General features: G+C 46.6%; 2 protein-coding genes across 7 annotated transcripts; both read left to right on the top strand.

The window, feature by feature from the left end:
* The first annotated feature begins 293 nt into the window (after positions 1–293).
* Positions 294–2,690, top strand: LOC128806138 (sulfotransferase 1B1-like). 2 transcript variants are annotated; one of them, XM_053975486.1, is made up of 8 exons: positions 294–461; positions 966–1,117; positions 1,343–1,471; positions 1,560–1,657; positions 1,837–1,963; positions 2,041–2,135; positions 2,211–2,391; positions 2,464–2,690. In XM_053975486.1, the coding sequence occupies exons 2-8, from the start codon at positions 970–972 to the stop codon at positions 2,574–2,576; spliced, it is 891 nt and encodes a 296-aa protein (XP_053831461.1). In that variant the 5' UTR covers positions 294–461; positions 966–969; the 3' UTR covers positions 2,577–2,690. The 2 variants fall into 2 exon arrangements, with proteins under 2 accessions (XP_053831461.1, XP_053831459.1); XM_053975484.1 differs by having other exon boundaries at positions 296–461; positions 969–1,117.
* An 80-nt stretch (positions 2,691–2,770) lies between these two features.
* LOC128806969 (UDP-glucuronosyltransferase 2A2-like) lies at positions 2,771–18,387 on the top strand. Of its 5 annotated transcripts, XM_053976891.1 has the most exons (8): positions 3,094–3,160; positions 6,751–7,645; positions 9,409–10,041; positions 13,992–14,140; positions 15,391–15,522; positions 15,922–16,009; positions 16,627–16,846; positions 18,047–18,387. In XM_053976891.1, the coding sequence occupies exons 2-8, from the start codon at positions 6,910–6,912 to the stop codon at positions 18,321–18,323; spliced, it is 2,235 nt and encodes a 744-aa protein (XP_053832866.1). In that variant the 5' UTR covers positions 3,094–3,160; positions 6,751–6,909; the 3' UTR covers positions 18,324–18,387. The 5 variants fall into 5 exon arrangements, with proteins under 5 accessions (XP_053832862.1, XP_053832865.1, XP_053832866.1 ...); XM_053976887.1 differs by lacking the exon at positions 9,409–10,041 and having other exon boundaries at positions 2,771–3,160; positions 6,977–7,645; XM_053976888.1 differs by lacking the exon at positions 9,409–10,041.
* The last annotated feature ends 805 nt before the right edge of the window (positions 18,388–19,192 follow it).

A 19,192-nucleotide genomic window follows, 5' to 3' on the forward strand; every position in this document is an offset into this window, starting at 1 on the left:
GATCCCAACCCAGCTGTCCCCCTGGGGCTGCTGTCCTCTTCTTGGGCTGTGGACAAGCAAGTGTCACCCCTCAGCCACTGTGGTGGGGGGATTGCCAGCAGCAGCTCATGGGATTGCAGGTTTTGGCGAATCTGTGTATGGGGAACTTTTTGGGAGGGTGTGGGCAGTGAGAGATGTCCTCCCCCGCCTCACACAGCAGGATGTGGCCTGGCACTTGTGGGGCTGAGATGTCCTCTGTGGCCCTGCCTGCAGGTCAGTGGCTGCCGGTTTCTCCCTGCTCTCGCTCCTCCCTCCCTGCAGCTGCTGGGCTGGCCAACATTACTGCTCTCAGCGCCCTGCCTCTTTCCTTCTCCTTCCCGCAATTACCGCTGCGTGGCCCCGGATTTCCCTGTCCTCTGCTGTCGCCCTCCTGGTGTCACCGTCCCGGCGTCACTCTCCCGGCACAGAGCAGCAGGTCTTAGGTGAGACAGGTGTCCCGGGGGTGCCCTGTGGGCGCCCTGCCCATGCTCAGCCACACAGAGCTGCATGCTGCAGGGTCCAGGGCGGTGGGTTTGGGGCATTTTGGGTTTGTGTGCAATCAGCACCCCTAAACCTTTTCCTGCTCTTGGGTCTCCTGCAATATCCCCAGGGACCCAGTTTCCTGCGCTCCAGGGTGCTGAGGCAAGGGAAGAGCTACTATTCTAGTCTAGTCCCCTAGGTCTGGGTGATGCTGGCATGCTGTGGGCACTCCTTGTTCTTGCTGGGGCTCTGGGTGTGCTCCTGTCCCCGCAGCTGGGACCCCTGTTCCCAGTGGTGGGTGCAGTGACGGCCGCGGTGACCTCTGGTCTATGCTCTGGTGCTATCAGTGCCGCTCCCTGAGCAGGCACAGTGCCAGGTGACCAGGCTGCCCTGGCTGGTGGCTGCCCTAAGAGGGTGGGGGGGGCCTCCCCTCATCAGCCAGCCCTGCCATATGTCCCCGTCCCCAGCAGGATGGCCAATCCGGACACCTATCTACGTCAGTCCTGGCTCACAGTCCATGGCATCCCCATGGTCAATGCCTTTGCCCACAACTGGGAACGGATTGACACCTTCCAGAGCCGACCCGAGGACATCGTGGTGGTCACCTTCCCCAAATCGGGTGAGCATCCCCAAGGCAACCAGATGTACCGGTACTGGGTGGGCAAGGGAGTTGTTCAGATGGCCCACTGCCTGGGGGTATGCAGCACATTTAGGGGCTGTCAGGACAGAGTTGTGTAGGATTTCCCTTTTCCCCCATGGTATCTAGTTGAAGTCTGAGGGATTGTCATCACTAAGACACCTGATGCTGCCCTGGCTGTTCCCCTTTATGGGTTCATTTCCCCAGGCACCACCTGGGTCAGCGAGATTGTGGATATGATCCTACAAGGCGGAGATCCTGAGAAGTGCAAGCGGGACATTATCAGCAAGAGAGTGCCCATGCTGGAGTTCTCTGCCCCTGGGAAGATGCCAGCAGGTAGTGAGGTGCAGGGGCACCCCACAGGGGCTGAGTCCCAAGGGTCTTTGCCAAGAGCCCACTGAGGAAGTGCTCTGGGATCCCCCAGGAACAGACCTGCTGGCCACCACACCCTCCCCCCGTGTGGTGAAGACCCACCTGCCGGCACATATCCTGCCCAAATCCTTCTGGGAAAACCGCTGCAAGGTAACACCCAACCCTTCTCCCTGCCCTGAAGGGAATTGCAGCAGCCCTGTTCCCCTGAGACAGGACTCCCCACTGCTCCCTCCAGCATCTTAAGTGTTCATGGGAGTTCTAGGAGATGGAGCGTCCTCACTGTTGGGGGTCCTGGGGTTGCCCCTCATACCTCCATGGCCCATCTGCAGATGATCTATGTGGGGCGCAACGCCAAGGACGTGGCTGTCTCCTACTACCACTTTGATTTGATGAACAAGTTGCTGCCACACCCTGGGACATGGGCCCAGTATCTGGAGGAGTTCATGGCTGGCAGAGGTGGGACAGGGCATCCTTGGGTGCATGCAGGGGACCCTGCAAGGGACTGTCACCTACTGGCTGCTCTCCCCATGCAGTGGCGTATGGTCCCTGGTACGACCACGTCAAGGGCTACTGGGAGCGCAGGAAGGATCACCCCATTCTCTACCTCTTCTACGAGGACTTGAAGGAGGTGATGGGGCAGGGTGGATGGTGGTGTGGGGTCTGGGCATGGCAGGAGGGGTGAGTGTTGGCCTGTGTCGCACAGGACCTCCGCCGGGAGATTGCCAAGGTGGCCCAGTTCCTGGGGCAGAAGCTGTCGGAAGCGGCGCTGGACACCATCACCCGACACACGTCCTTTGAGGCCATGCGGGACAACCCTGCCACCAACTACACCAAGGTGCCCTCCGACCTCATGGACCACAGTGTGTCACCCTTCATGCGCAAAGGTGAGCGGCTGTGGGGGGCCTGGCGCGCTGTGTGTCCCGGCCCCTGCTGAGCCCCATCTCGCCCGGCCACAGGCACCACCGGAGACTGGAAGAACCACTTCACCGTGGCCCAGAACGAGCGCTTTGACCAGGACTATGCGCAGAAGATGTCAGGCACCGACCTGTGCTTCCGCACTCAGATCTGAGGGGACACCGCCGGACGCCCCCCAAATCTGCCCTGTGCTGTGATGGCACTGCTGCCATTCCTTCCTCTCCCCTGGAACTGCTGGAGAGAAATAAAATGCGCTCCCTGACACTGCCATGGGGTGCTCACTGTCCTGAGCCTCTGCTGATCCTAACCCAGCTGTCCCCCTGGGGCTGCTGTCCTCTTCTTGGGCTGTGGACAAGCAAGTGTCACCCCTCAGCCACTGTGGTGGGGGGATTGCCAGCAGCAGCTCATGGGATTGCAGAAGGTTTTGGCAAATCTGCATGTGGGAAAGGTGTTGGGTTCCTCCCCACCCTCACACAGCGGGATGTGGACTGGGACCTGTGGGGAAGAGCAGTAGTGGTGGGGCTGAAGATGTCTTCTGTGGCCCTGTATGCAGCTCAGTGGTAGCCGGTTTCTCCCTGCACTCGCTCCTCCCTCTGTGCAGCCACAGCATTGGTAAACATTACTGCCCTCGCCTCTCTCTCTCTGCCCTTAAAAACTGCTGCTGTCACCCTCCTGTTGTCACCCTCTTGGTGTCAGCGTCCCGGCGTCACTCTCCCGGCGCAGAGCAACAGGTCTTAGGTGAGGGGGGGTCCTGGGTGGTGGGTTTGGGGTACTTTGGAGTGCAATCAGCACCCCTAAACCTTCCCCTGCTCTTGGCTCTCCTGCAATAAACCCCAGGGAGCCAGTTCCCTGCTCCCCAGGGGTGCTGAGGCAAGGGAAGAGGTGCTTGTTCTGGGTAATGCTGGTGTGCTGTTGGCACCCCTGCCCTTGCTGGGGCTCTGAGTGTGCTCCTGTCCCCGCAGTTGGGACCCCTGTCCCCAGCAGTGGGTGCAGTGATGGCCGCGGTGCCCTCTGGTGCTATCACTGCTGCTCCCTGGGAAGGAATGGTGCCAGGTGACCAGGCTGCCCTGGCCATTGTAGCCTGCCTGGTCTTTGCCTAGCTCCTTCCTGCCCCAGCAGCAAACTCTCCCACTAAAACAAACGATTGGCAGGATGACTGGGAAAGTCACGGGGAAAGGCTTGCCACGGAAGCATGAACAGCAAACATTCATGAAAAGGTGGAATGGAGAGAGCAATTCCTCCCTTTTGGGCTGGTGAGGAATTAGATGAGTCCCATCATGTCCATACCCATGGCATTTGTAAATTTGCCCATCACCATAGCACGCAGCTTTCCCTGGGAGGCTGGACAGATGCTGGCAAGACAGGAGTGTGCCGCATCTGCAGCGAGCATGGGCAAGTCTGCTGCTGCTCCTCACTGACAAGGACAGGGTGTAGCACCTATTCTTCCACCAACAATGTAGATTCCTAGCAGGCACACCAAGCTTGGCCTGAACCTTCTCTCATTTCCTTAATGTTTTGGCTTTGCAGAGTGGAAATGGCTCCTGTGCCAGCCACCCTGATTGCTGTTGTTTACCTGCCAAGGTGCTCCTGCAGCATTACGGCAGCAGTGAAGAGAGTTTGTAGAATCTTAAACTGAATAAAAAAAATCCAAGTGCAACACTATTAACCCAGCCCGTTTTCTTTTTCATCCTGCAGTAACAGTGCAGAGGTAAAAAGATACAATTTATTCAAGAAAGATGGTCATGGTGAGACTATTTCCTCTCATTAACTTTTGCTGGAGTTTCCCTATACCCCGGGGATTACAAAGCACGTGTGCTTTTACTGAGTACACGCACATGTGACTTTGCAGAATTGCTCAATCCTGTCATCTCTGTGTGTAGGGATGAGCCAACTTTGAAATTTTCCCAATCTAGTATACCTCCTTCCCCTTGCCAACACCCCCACCTCCCCACAAAAAGAAAAAAAAAAAGCTAGTCAAGACTTTTAAGTCTGCTTTCAGACCAGAAGCTGCTTCATTGCATTAAGTGAAAAGGGAAGCACAGAGTCATTTGGTGCTTCTTCAGGGCAGCAGATCTTCTTTTCCACCCTGGCCCTGAATTTCTGAGGTGCTGGCTGGCTTCGAGTTTTCCTAGAAATCAAAGTGCCATGAACACTGCAATCACCAGCCAGCCAGAACAATGGTGAAGAGACCCGTGTGTGGAAAATATCAGTATGCATTGCCTAACTTTTGCATGAGGGCCTTAGCCTTGAGAAGCCTGTTGTTTTTTAACAAGGCTGGAGGTTGCATCACTGTCTGCAGCACTTCTGTTAGTAATGTTAGATGTGTGAAATACAGGCACTTAACACCATCTACTTTCTTCTGCCCCACTTCTCTCTCATGTCCTGGATTTTGTACTTTAATGCTCTCAAAATGCTTATCTTCTCTGATCTGAGTAATCGGAGTATCATCTTTAGAGCTGGCCATGGAAACAAGACAATTTTAACTCTGGTTTCCCTAGCAATTGCTCTCATTTGCTGTGGAGGAATTTGATACTAAGGGATTGGAAACAAAAAACAAGTTCCCAACTAAGTTTTTATCCAGGGAAGTGGTCACAGCATCAAGCCTGAGGGAGTTCAAGAAGCATTTGAACAATGTTCTCAGGCACATGGTGTGATTCTTGGGGCTGTCCTGTGCAGGGCCAGGAGTTGGACTTCAGTGATCCTTGTGGGTCCCTTCCAGCTCAGGATATTCTATGGTTCTATGATCTGCTCTAGCCCATATGAACATGGCCTTTCAATAGTTGCTGGAAAATCTATAATTTTCTTATAGGACTTCATAAAATAAGCTAAATTAGCCTGGGAAAAAAAAAAAAAAGTCTTACTCTAGATACAAAGACTGTAGTGAAATTCCTGGCTGTAAGGCCAAATTGCAGTTGAAACATGCTGGCATAATAGTCCTGGATCCTGAGGGTTTAGAAAAATCCCTGTTGAATATTATGGACAGTACTTAAAAATCTTTGAAATGCACCTTTAGATTCCTATATTTTCAGGTTATTAAACACTTGCCTAGATCTCCAGAATCAAGGGCCACAGAACCAGCACAGGTAACATACCAACTTTTGGAAACTCACACAGACAGCATCAACTTTTGAAAACCACTGCAAACAAACCACAAGATTCACTCTTTGTTCCTGTTGACAGTTTATATACATATCTACTATGTAACAAACAATTTTGTTTTGCCTCCTGGGACCCTAAAGGGAGTAGAAAAAAAATTTTTTTTTTTTTAAAGTAAAAAGTATTTTTAGCAGTCAGACACCATATTTCTTATCTCTAGCATACAAAGTCTTCCTAAGAACCTGGCTCTGTAATAACATTATAGTATATCCTGGCAAGGGAAATACCATCTCAACCATTAAATTCCCAGAGCATAACAAAGCAATGAATAAGTACAGAATACATGCCTTGTTGTATTTTATTACTTCCCCCTTTTGAAAGTTCAGAGGGTAACTTACTTAAGCTCCTTCTGCCTGATAACCAATCCTGCTGGAGCAGCCCAGGCACAGAGGAGGGGAGCAGCAAAGAAAAGCAGCAAACAGGTGTAGCATATTGCACCTTGCAACTCAGAGCACAATGTACCTCAGAAGACTCTGCTAGGTAAGAGTTTTTTGCTGCATGGTATTTGTTCCCCAAATTGTGTTGCATCAAGTGTATCATTGTATGTGTGGGTTTTAGTTGTCATTTTGGCTCCAGGTGGTTAGAGAACTGCTTCCAGGCATGGTGTTTATATTCAAGGAACAACTTTCCAAGTGAGAGCCTTCCCAGATGATGTAGGTTTTGCTCTTTAGCACCTTTAGGGCCCAGAAGAGGCCCAGACCCATGTTTAGACACCTGAACTGAGCCCACAGCATGTGGTGATGTGTCACAGGTAGTAGCAATAGACTCACTGTCCACTGTTGTCTGGGAGCAGTTGGAAGCTACCGGTGACCTATTAGAAGAAATTGCATGTTATTATTAGCATTATCATCAACCAAAGGAAGGACTTGTTGACTTCTCTCAGCATAAGAAATATCAGCATTTTTAGCATCTCACTGTGAAGAAGGATGACACTTCCAGGTCAGCCCTGTGGCCTCTTATTCCTTGGCCTGCCTCTGGCATTGCTAGTTCATGGAAAAAATGCAAGGGATTTGTTTGAGTCTCAGGGCTGGCATCCAGGGGACTGGCTCCTTTGACAGCAGGGAGGATTGCTGTCATCCTCCTAACAGAAGAATAGAATTCCCTCAGTGGGAAGCTAACAGGGTAGAAGGCAGAAAGGGAAAAATGAATCACCAAACATATTTCTTTTTCAGAGCTCAGACGAAACACAGGTTATAAAGTAACTACCTGTGCAACATCAAAGTTTCTCTTCTGCTAAGAGTGCCAGTAAGGAGCCATCAAACACAACACAGAGGTGCAGAACTCCCAACTGGAAGGGAAAATTCCCAGACTATCTAGCCATTGACTCTGCCATGGCCATGAAAACAATCAGCTCAAAGAAATACCTCCAGCTGCTTCTTTTTCACGTTGCTCTTCTAGGGCCTGTCTTCTGTGGGAAGATACTGGTTTGGCCAACAGAAGGCAGCCACTGGCTGAACATGAATGTAATGGTACAGGAGCTCATCCGCCGTGGGCACAGCTTTACCATCCTGGTATCCAACGCTACCCTCTTCATTGAACCCAGGCCTAAGACTACGGAGAAGTTTGAGATCTATAATGTGCCCTTCGAGAAAGATTTACCTGAGACCCTGCTTAATGACATAGTGGATCTATGGCTCAACAATAGGCCAACCATCTTGACCTTCTGGCAGTTTTACAAGGAGTTGGGAAGACTGTCTGTAAGCTGGCAGGAGATGAACAAGATGATGTGTGACGCAGTGCTGACCAACCAAGAGATGATGGCTCGTCTGCAGGGGTCTGGCTTTGACCTGCTGCTGTCAGACGCCGTGACCCCCTGTGGGGAACTCCTGGCTCTCAAGCTGGACATTCCCTTTGTCTACTCACTACGTTTCTCCCCAGCCTTCACTCTGGAAAGGCACTGTGGCAAGATCCCGGCCCCACCATCCTACACGCCTGCAGCCCTGTCTGAGCTCACTGACCGCATGTCTTTTGGGGAGAGAGTAAAAAACTTTGTGTCTTACCACCTTCAAGATTACGTTTTCCAGAGCTACTGGGGACATTGGGATAACTACTATAGCAAAGTCTTAGGTAAGCCTTCTGATACTTCACTTCTCATTATACAGTCCGTCCTTATGACCTGCAGTGCTAGGAACCCACCAGGGTCACAAAGTCAAGAGAGAGGTCAGCAAAGTTTGTCATTATGTCCCTAAAAAGGGGCTGACACACAAGCAGTCAGGGTGCTGTGCTGCTATGCCATTGCATAGAGATGGGATCAGGGTCATCCCAATTGATGCATTTGACTTTTGTCATAATTGTACTGTGGAGTTTGGTATGACTTCTACACCATACAGGGTGCTCAGCAAGGGTGACTGCTTGCACAGAAGGCAGCCAAGAACAGAGCCATTTTCCTCATCCAGAGGACCATAACAAGGAGGGGAGAGCTGGTGAATTACAAGCCAGCCTTGTCACCCTCAGCAGCAATATTTAAGTGCATTGTGGCTTTGTAATAGAGACTTTACTTATGTCACTGGTCATATAAAACCAATTCTCTCTGCACAAAACAAGTTTTATTTAGAACATACCCTCCTACCCACAAAGCAAACTGAAAACAACAAACCTGTCTCTGCAGGCTTTTCTTCTGGACTGTTTTGAGCGATCAGGTAGAAAAATATGTTTATTATTAATCACATATAATTTCTACTACCTTCCCATTGAACTCTTCAAAAAGACCTCTTGCAAATCTCTCAGGGTTTAATTGCCTGCAAATACTTGCCTGATGCAAGACTCCACAAGTACACCAAGCTGGTGTCATGTGTACAGTACATGAGGTATCCCAGTTTGGCTCCTCACAGTCCAGCTGTTTCCATGAACCACATTTTTTGTCCCAGAAAGGGTCTCTAGGCAGCATGGAAACCATATCAAAAGCCTTGGATGACAACATTAAGAAACCATTGTGTAACAGCACTAGGCAGAAACCCTGTAATAATTATTTTTAGCACAGAAAAGAGAACTTACAGTATTTCTTAACTGCACATCAGGAGGGACCATATAAATTAAACTGTTTAATGGATTTTCTGGTTCAATTTATAGCACATAATTGGCTCTTAGTGGCAAGCAGGAACCCTGCACTATCCCCTCCTGGTCTCCCACAGTGCTCTGCAAGAGGCAAGTTCACATGAGGACAGTCTTATTCTGATACTGGAGTAATTTGCTGTCTAGTTTCATGCATTCGAGATGCAACTCTTGGGCTGCAGCCCTGGATCAACACTTTAAGTGTGCTCTAAATGAATGCTTAGTGGCTTTATAAAAGAAAAAAGTTGCCCACACTGTCAGTGAACATCTTTGCTGCCTACCCAGCTGTGTTTCAAAGAGCCAGAAGAATGAAAGATTCACCTCTTCTACCAAACAAGTAACACAGAACCTGTAGTTAGATGGGCAGGAGGGACGGGATTACCAACAGGATACAATCCTTGCTGGACTGAGCCGCCCAGGGCTGACAGCTCTCTCTGCTGCTCCAGAGGAATCACATCCTCCAGCTTCAGCAAGCTGTTTACTACCAGAGGGTGCCAGCTGGTGCCAGTCACCTTTTTTGTGCCCTAGGAAAACATGGTATTAAACATGCTGTTATCCAGTACAGGATTTCACACCGCCTACCTTTGGCTCCCTGCCTTCAGGATCAAGGCAGTGTCAAGCATGCCCAGCCCAGTTCAGGAGTGCCACTGGTCCCAGCGAAGGGAGGCCACGGGGGCATTGCCACACAGGGCAGGCTATGGCAGGGAAGGAGGTGGCAGTGCTGTTGCTGCTGGCTGTGTTGGGCTGGGGGTCTGGGGAGAAGGTGTTGGTCTGGCCAGCTGACAACAGCCACTGGCTGAACATGGAGCACATACTACAGGAGCTCGTGGCCCGGGGCCATGAGGTGACCGTGCTGCTGCCTTCGTGCTTCCTCATCGTTAATCCCACCCAGCCCTCACCCTTCCAGTTTGAGGTGATTGAGGTGCCAATCACCAAAAAGGAGATGACTGACTTTATGGATAAAATGTTTTATTTTTTTTTTAATGAGGAGAGAGAGCTACCTATCTGGAAAAGTACTTACAAGATAGCTCAAATGGTATTGCAGATGAAGAACATAACCAAAGTAATTTGTGATGGAGTTGTGAAGAATGAGGCCCTGATGGAAAGACTGAGGGCATCTGCCTTCAATGTCCTTTTGGCAGACCCACTATTTCCCAGTGGGGAGCTGGTTGCTGAGAAGCTGGGTATCCCCTTTGTGTATACGTTCCGGTTTTCCATGGGCAACACGGTGGAGCGGCTCTGTGGAACACTCCCAGCACCTCCTTCCTATGTACCAACCACCCTAACCAGCTTAACAGATAGGATGACCTTCTGGCAAAGGCTAAAAAATATCCTTGGCTACGCTCTGCATGATTTCATGTTTCATTATGTTCTCTGGACAAGCTGGGATCAATACTACAGTGAAGTTTTAGGTAAGGCTGCTCTCTTTCCAGAAATTACATCTGCTATACACATAAGAGTAAAAACCCAGAGATGAGAGGTTAAGGCACAAATCAGGAGCAACACAGCCCCAAATTCACTCTCCTTCCTTCAAAATTCCTGCATTAAGTCAAGCAATCCAGGCAAGTACAAACACTGCCTGTTAATCCTGACCTGCTACAGTGGTAGAGCTAAGTCTGTACAAGTGCTTCCAGGATATGTAAAACAGTGCTAAAGCACTTGAAACAGGGCTCATTAGTCATATTCATAGATGAATCATGACAAACACTAAGACCAGTAAAATACTATATACCCAACAAACACTAGTACTTTTTCTCACATAGCACACTTCTTACTTGCTACCTTGTCTCAAAATTAGAGACAGTATCTTCCTCTGGACCTTTAAAGTCTTTAAATTCACAGTGATAAAAGGCCCTCTGCATAGACATGGTTCTTTGCTTTTCTGAGAGTGTCTAAAAACTATCAGATGATAGTTGTATTTATTTGTAAGTGGTTTTTAATTTAAAAAAAATAATACTTGTATAATTGTTTTCCCATTTTTGCTCTAGGTGATGCTTAAAAGGAAACAGGCCAAACATATGCATTGCTAGCGGGGAGATAAAATGGGTATTTCAATATGAGACTTTAAAGTGTTTTTATTTATATTTCACTAGTAAGGTGTAATTCTCCTGAGAGAGCAAAGTTGTTAAGGTATCCTACTCTTAGAGTACCTAGCTGTGTGTTTGTGTTGCTTATCGTGTTATGATGACAGAGACAGAAAATCTTGTGCTGGCTGAAGCATGGTTTGGTGTTCGTTGTGTAAGCCTCAGAGGTGTTTGGATATTGTGGTGTCTTTTTTATTGTGAAAACTGAAGGGTTTAACATTTAAGGCTTCATGGGCAATACTTGTTTTGTAGCTTGCATGGGCTGCGTGATGGATTTGTGCTGAAAAGCTTTAGTAACACAGGGATGTTTTAATTACTGCTGAGCAGTGCTTACAGAATATCACGACCTTTTCTGCCTCTCAGCCCACCTCACCAGTGAGGGGGCTGGAGATGCACAAGAAGTTGGGAGGGGACACAGCTGGGACAGATGACCCCAACTCACCCAAGGGATACCCCAGCCCATAATGATTTTGTGCTCAGCAAAATAAGATATGGGGGAGAAATTTGTCAGGGTTGCTACTTCTCAGGGTCTCACTGGGCATTGGCTGGTAGTAAGCAACTGTTCTTTTTGCAGCACTTGCTTTTCTTGCTCTTTTGTTTTTTTCCTTTTTTTTTTTTAAGTCATCTCAGTCTCTATCCATTAATTTTCTAACTTTTGCCCTTCCTTTTTTCCTCCTACTGTGGGAGATTCAGAGGCTCTGTGGTGCCTAGCTGCCTATCAAGATTAAACCACAACACAGGGAAAAGGCTTCTAGTCTTCACATGCTGCAAAATGCACTTTGTGGTGAACAGATAGGAGCTGCCGTGATTTTGAGATCAGCTGTGGCTCTGCAGGACACTCCAGAATGGGATTTGCTGCTTGCCCAGCCCTCCCACAAGTGTTGTTTTGTGTTACGACATTCCCTCTTGCCACGTTTGCCAATCTTGTCACGTTTGCCAGTCTACTCACCAGACAAATGCCACTTTTAATTGGTTGACTCTAAAATATTTGTACAGTGAAGTCGTGAATTGTTTCCAGTTCAGTCAGACCAGAGTTGTACATGGAATGCTGAGATGTTGGGGCCAAAGTTCCCCTGGCTGCTCTGGGCCTACACATGCTGCTGCAGAACTGGTTTTTGTGGGAGGGTGGTGGTCTGGCCCACTGATGCCAGTCACTGGATCAATGTGAAAGCGCTTCTGCAAGAGCTCGTTCTCCGGGGTCATGAAGTGACTGTGCTGGTGCCCTCAAGCAATCTGCTCATCAACTACCAGGACACCTCCTCCCCTTTCATTTTTGAGGTCCTGCAAGTTCCCTTTAGCCAGGAGACCCTCGATGCCGCCATGGAGGACTTCCTCAATTTCTGGATGAATGAAGCCTCTAATCTCTTCCCCTGGGAGATAATGTGGACCATGAAAGAGCAACTGGAGGTCTTTACCAATATGTCAAAGCAGACCTGTGACACCTTGGTGATGAACTCTCACCTGATAGCAAAGCTGCAGCAGGCCAAATTTGATGTTCTGATTGCTGACCCCCTGTCTGTAGGTGGGGAGCTTGTAGCAGAAATCCTAGAGATCCCTTTTGTCTACAGCTTCCGCTTCTCTGATGGGAATGTGGTAGAGCGGCTGTGCGGTGGGCTCCCGTCCCCACCTTCCTATGTGCCTGCTAGCACAATGGGGCTGACACACCAGATGTCCTTTATGGAAAGACTACAGAACTTCCTCTTTTACATTTTCACGGATTTATTTTTCAAGAAGTTTTGGCGAGATGAATGGGATGGGTACTACAGTAATGTCTTAGGTAAGGCAGCTGTTGAGTGGTTTCTTTTCTTGCATAGGTTGTGCCTTTTGAATGCTTTGGGACCACCATGCTGTTGTCTCAAAATACTCTTTCTCAAAGGCCAGCAGAGGTGGCAATCCTGAAGTATCTTGCAACTCTGCATAGTGCAAGATGCTGAGTTTGAGTTGAGATTCTCAACAATAAATGCTGTCACCTTTCCCTTTCATCCACCATTCAGAGTTTGAAATAGTCTCCTTGAACTACATACATATCTGAAAATTTTGCTCCAACATAGTACAACTCAGGCATGATTCAACATTTAACAAAGAGTTCCTTTTAGTTCAAAGGACTTTGAATCTTGTCCAGGGTATCTAAGTTTAGGCAGATAACAAGTGAACAGCAAACACAAGGGCATCTCTTCTGTTGCTGTCCAATCTTCCTGCATTTGCAAAGAATGCCTTTGTGCTCTGAAAACTAATCCCTCTTTGCTGGATTTAATTTTTTAATACCACATAAAGATTTAATTACACCTTTATATCAATCTACTTGTAAAGCAAACTTAATTTTCACTTCACCAACTTTGTAACTGACTCATTGATCTTTAATTTAAAGAAGAAATTATTGGTCTAGATTATTATACTGATCAAGTAGTGTAAGAAGATGCCCTACAGATAATTTTTATCTTGCTGCTGATTTAGCTTGATTCCTGCTTGCATTAGGCTGGTTTTGGAAAACTATTTGTCAATACTTCTAACCCTTTTACTCCTCCGTTTCACTTTGTGGAGAAAATACTGCAAAGAAAACTTGTAACATGTAGCCAAGAATAAATATTTTTCCAAATGGTAAACTATAAACCATCAGATTATCATTAGATTTTTCAGATGTATTTCTAGAAATATGGGATTTTGCATAAAATTACATTAAAAGTATCTATGGAGTTGGCCAATTTTTCCCAATGTGGGTCAGAAGCAGCTGACCCAGTCCTCAAGAATACTAGAGATGTCTGTACCTGTGTTTTTTTGTTGTCTGAGCAGCCGATAAATGAGTCACCATTTGAAAAATGCTACAGAACTTTGGTTAAAAACTTTTCTCCTCCCTGACAGGTGATCATCACTTTATGATTCATTCCATTTTTATTTGGAACTAAATTTTCTGTGATTGTTCTCTTTCCCAAGTGTTCTCTGTGTTTTTACTACAAGCTCAGGTAGTAATTTAGCACTACAAGAATTACACTTCTATATCAGATACTAAATGCTTCTCGCTTGTATTTCTCTAAAGTAATCATGAAGGTTCAAAATCCTTTTAAGGATTGTACCTTGTGCTCATGGCCACCTGCTAAAGCTGAGCACAAGACAGGGCAAGGAATAGATCCAGATTTGTCGATGTTTTCATTTTATGCATGGTTTGATAAACTACGCTGATTGGGAGTGCCAAAAGACAAAGGTAAGGCTCCTGTTTCACAATCCAGAGCAAACAAGATCACTCCCGTGTGTGTTGTAAACCTCTTGCACCTTGTCCACAGGAAGGCCCACAACCCTGTGTGAGACGATGGGGAAAGCAGAGATTTGGTTAATCAGAACGTACTGGGATTTCGAATTTCCACGCCCTTTCCTGCCCAACTTTGAGTTTGTTGGAGGACTTCATTGCCAGCCTGCAAAACCATTACCAAAGGTATCCCAACCTAGTTTTTCTGTTGGCTGGTTTGTTACAAAGACAGTTTCTCTCCCTAATAACCACACAAGCCATGTCCTGGGAAAGCTCATTCTTAAAGAAGATTCTCTGGTGCTGCTAGGGAGCAAGGAACTATTTACCATCCATCCATACTTGTCCAAACTGAGGGCTAGTTTTCAGCCTGCTGTCTTAAAAGAGGATAGCTGATGTCAGCATGGTGTAATACAGTGCCTGTTTTAGGAAAAAATAGGTGCTACCTCTGGGTGCTTACATGTAATATTTAATTCTAAGACACAGACTTGCAGCCCATGATAATATTGAAATACCTGATGCCAGAAGGCAGTGTGGCAAGACAAATTCTTTAGGTAAAACGGGGTCAAAACTTGCAGAAATATATGAGTGATAAACACTTTTTCTATTGTACCTTAGTTTAAGACAGCTTAAAGACAGTAAAGCACTGAGCATCTCCAGCCTATGCTCTCTGTGAATTGCAGTATTCAGGTAGAATTTTAAACTTCCAAATACTGAAGATGACAACATGACAGGCTCTAGTGTAGATTATCATTCCTGTAGGAGCCTTGGAAGATATAGGCCATCTTCAGTGCAAGCTGTCTACTAAAAGAAACCTCCTAACTCTCTTCCCACTCCCCTGTAGCATGGGTTGAGCTTGGGGAAAATGGATAACCATTCTCTTCTGCATGTAACTGCTCCAATTCACATGGTACTAACTAATAAAAGGAAGAGGAAAACCTATTGGTCTGATTTGTAAAAAATGTTTTGAGCAATGTGGTGCGTTGTAAGAAATAAGAACTGTCTGACTAGCAAAGTGACAGCATCAACTTGGTGAATCGGTGATCAGGATGCTGAAACACCCTCTCAGGTTTCAGCAGAGCTATATAATACAAAGTACTTGTTTCAGTAAAATCCAGAACCACACCAAGGAGAGTGTCACTGAGTATGTATGGCCCGCTCAAGATAATGCCAGGATTCATTCCTGCTGGTTGAAATGTATCCTGAAACTTGCTTTCAAAACGACAAAGCAGCTATCACCTGTCTCAACTCGTCCTGCTCCTTGTTTGGGAGAAACTGTTTTCCACAGGGTCAGGTCTCTTTGTCAAGTCCTTCTGTCAGGAGGTGCTCACACCACCATAATTTCCTTAATAATCTGAAAAGGTTATGATCTCTATTCACAGAAATCTGTGTAATCTGCATTGTGTAATTACCCCTGGTATGTTTTCTGCCTCTTCTAGGAAATGGAAGAATTTGTTCAGAGCTCTGGGGAACATGGTATCATCGTATTCACACTTGGGTCAATGGTGCACAGCCTAAGTGATGAAAAAAGTAATGTGATTGCCAAAGCCCTCAGCCAGCTTCCACAAAAGGTGAATTTCTTTTCAAGCCTCAAACAAGTTGCCTTGGTTTTTTCACTCCCTTTTATGTTTGGAGTGGCCTGTTCTTTACCTGCATCCCTGCTGAATGTGATACAGCAGGAAGCTGGGCTCTCTCAGAGAGACACTGCTGAGTTTCTTCATGGGGAGTTCTGGTGTTTCACCTCCTCTAAACCAAATTACATAGAGGTGTGTCTACAGGCCAAAATACAAAAATCACTCAATGCATTTTTTTATAATTAGCACATAATAACCAATCAAAGAGTTCAACTGCAGACAAAGCTATCTAAATTCTGGGAAAAACTATGGGTTTGAGATAAAGCTCTAAATTACATGTAATACAGAAAGGCACATCACATGCACAATGTTTATTTTATTCTTCCTTTGTTCAAGGTCCTCTGGCGGTACAAAGGGAAAAAACCAGAAACTTTGGGCTCCAACACCAGGATTTTTGACTGGATACCACAAAATGACCTGCTTGGTAAGACTGATTCTATTTGGGATGGATAGCACGCCTGGAAAAACAGTTTCCTTTTGTTTTTCCACTAGAATGGTTAATTCTGGCTGGAACCATGTAACACTTGTGGATATACTTAGTTTCACAGCTTAAGCTATAGAGCTTTGCTCTTGGGAGCCTTTGTTTCCTAAAAGGCTCTGACTTACAGAGCTTGGTGGCAGTTGTCTGAAGGGCTCGAAAGCACCCACAGGCAGAAGTAAATACCAAAGTAGAGATGTACTCTGGAGTTGGATTTCCCCTCTGCAGTTCATCTCCAGGACTCATTCTTCAAAATGCTTGACCTAAGCAAGGCTGAAGCATGGGGCTGTTCTGACTCTGATACCATGTGAAAACTACAACTGCACAATAGCGGAAGGGCTAAAGTAACTGTGGGGTAGTCTGGAGGGATGCGTTGATTCACATGTTGTGTTAAAATAATTACGACTGTGTGAAAGCTACACATTCAAGCTCTCCTCATGATTCAGAGGTCAGGGCTGTTCCCTTCTCTAGCAGTGCATTGGCCCCTCTATGCTGTGTTCACATCCCAGTGAATGCAATCTGCCATAGCTGCTGTAACATGCCCCTCTCCTCCTCTGTTCCAGGCCATCCCTTGACAAAGGCCTTTATTACACACGGTGGGACCAATGGGCTCTATGAAGCCATCTACCACGGGATCCCAATGGTTGGGATTCCCATGTTTGCTGACCAGCATGACAACCTTGCTCACATGGTAGCAAAAGGAGCTGCAGTTCAGGTGGATTTCAACACAGTGAAGACACAGGACTTGGTTGATGCACTGAACACAGTCATTTACAATTCCACGTGAGTTTTGTTTCTGCCTTACAGGCTTGAGTTTATTAAAATCCTGGGCTGCTCATGTGAAAAATCCTGCTGGCTCTTCTGGGAATGGAAAATGCAGAGTAGCTGAAGTTTGGATTTCAGATGAAAACCATCTTTCCTTTTTGAGAATCAGCATTTCCAAAAAAGAAGAGATCAGTAATTTGGTTTTCCTTATACGGCATTTTATGAGTGCTTTGAGAAAAATAGTTCTTGGAAAGTTCAGAGGAGCTTTTGAGAGTTCTCTGCTACTGTAAATCCTCTGGAGGACCTAATTCTAGTTTTATTAGGTCTTAGCTACCTGTAGTCATAACAGTTTTTTCTCCTATCCCTGACTTAGCAGTATTCTTAGGTTACTGTACCTCTCAATTAGGACTTAGAAGGAACCCCAGCAGCTGGGATCCCTTGCTAAAGATAAGGCCACATACAAAGTCCACATGCAGAAGTCCTCAATCTTTAGCAGCAACTCCCATCCAGTGTGAAGGACAGGTGTTCCTTGAAGTAAGAACCTGCACATTCCTGAAGCAAATGGACCAGCACTGATGGACATATCTAGTATCTGAGGGAGTCAGCCATGGTGGAGGTGATCTGTAACAACCTGGATGGCAGCTGGTCTGGAATCCCCTTAGGTCAGTTGGGATTAGCTTTCCTTGCTGTGCCCCCTCCCAGTTCCTTGTGCAGCCCCAGCGTCCCCGCTGGTGGGGTGATGTGAGAGACAGAAAAGGCCTTGTCTCAGTATAAGCTCAGTAGTAAGGAAAACGTCCCTATTTTATCAACACTGCTTCCAGCACAAATCCAAAAAATAGCCCACACCAGCTACTATGAAGAATGTTAACTCTATCCCAGTCTAAATCATCACACTGTATTATATTGGAACAGAAAGGCTGCAAATGCTTCTATGTTGTTTTTTTAAAGGAGTATCTGGAATAATTTTGAATAACTTTTTTTTTTGCAAAATATTGGCTTTCTCTATTACTGTTCTTAACCCAATTTTATGCATACAAGAATAAGTTGGACCAGTTTCAAATATATTTAAATAAGACTGATGAAAGTAAAAGCAGGGCTGTCTACCTTCCTCAAGAGGACCACCAGGTGCTAAATGGTTTATTTCAGAAATAAGTGAAAAATCTCTTTGATTTCTTCTTCTTCTTTTTTTTTTTTCTTTTTTTTTTTTTTTTTTCCCAGCTATAAGGAAAATGCTCTAAAGTTATCCAAGATACAGCATGACCAGCCTGTTAAGCCTCTGGACAGAGCTGTCTTCTGGATTGAATTTGTCATGCGTCACAAAGGAGCAAAGCACTTGAGACCAGCTGCTCACCATCTCACCTGGTACCAGTACCACTCCCTGGATGTTCTGGCATTCTTGTTCACCTGTACAGCCACAATTGTCTTCATTCTTTTCAAGTGCTGCCTATGTTGCTGTAGAAGATGTGGCAGGATTGCAAAGAGGAAGAAAGAATAGACACCTTGTTCCCATCAGCACTTTTCTTCTCCTGGGCTGATTCAACAAGGCATTTATGCACATTCTTTGGTGAACGAGTTTATTGGGATATGCTTTAAGCTGGGCATATCATGAATGCACCACAACAAAGCTGTTGTGGTGCAGAGCTGCTTGCTTAGCCAGTAAATTCCTTCTGGTCTAAATAAAATTGAATTATAGTTGCTTTATCCCCTGGGACCATGTTAGCTGATCACACATGGTCCTTGCCATGGTAATTGTTGCTCTAGGTTTTCAAATATTTCAGATATTTTGGTGTATTTCATAAATTCACCCTTGCCCTGTGGATCTACAACTAGGCTCCTTATCCTAACTCTGTCCTCTCCTGTGAGGACCCTGGGGGGCATCCCCTAAGTTAAGGAGACACAAGAATCTTCCCTCAAAGCTGTTAAAACCCCATTGGCTCCTTCCCCTGTTCCTATGTCTGGTCCTATGTCTCTGAGCCACTCCCTCCCTATTCCCTGATTGGCCCATATCTTTGTACTGCCCCGAGACCCCTCCGGACAGGGTGGAGAGAACCGAGATGTGTGTGCCGGGGGAACATCTCACTGCGCGGCTGAATTAAACATCTGTGGATATCATGCAAAGGCCCTTTCTGCTTCTTTACCCTGGACTTTACTTGTAGCAGTTCAGGCTGCTACGCTCTCCTCTAGTGTCATGCAGGCTTGATCACTGATTCACAACCAAAATGCCTGCTCTCCTGTCAGAAAAACTGCCTCCAGACTGGACAGTGAATCCAAGATCATGGGCTCCTAAAAAGCACCCATATGAAGGGCCACGATCATGAAAACTGGGACTTTGCAAATGCACTGACTACTTGGGGGTTGAGGGAG

The sequence above is a fragment of the Vidua macroura genome, chromosome 4 (assembly GCF_024509145.1).
Source record: "Vidua macroura isolate BioBank_ID:100142 chromosome 4, ASM2450914v1, whole genome shotgun sequence".
Taxonomy (NCBI): domain Eukaryota; kingdom Metazoa; phylum Chordata; class Aves; order Passeriformes; family Viduidae; genus Vidua; species Vidua macroura.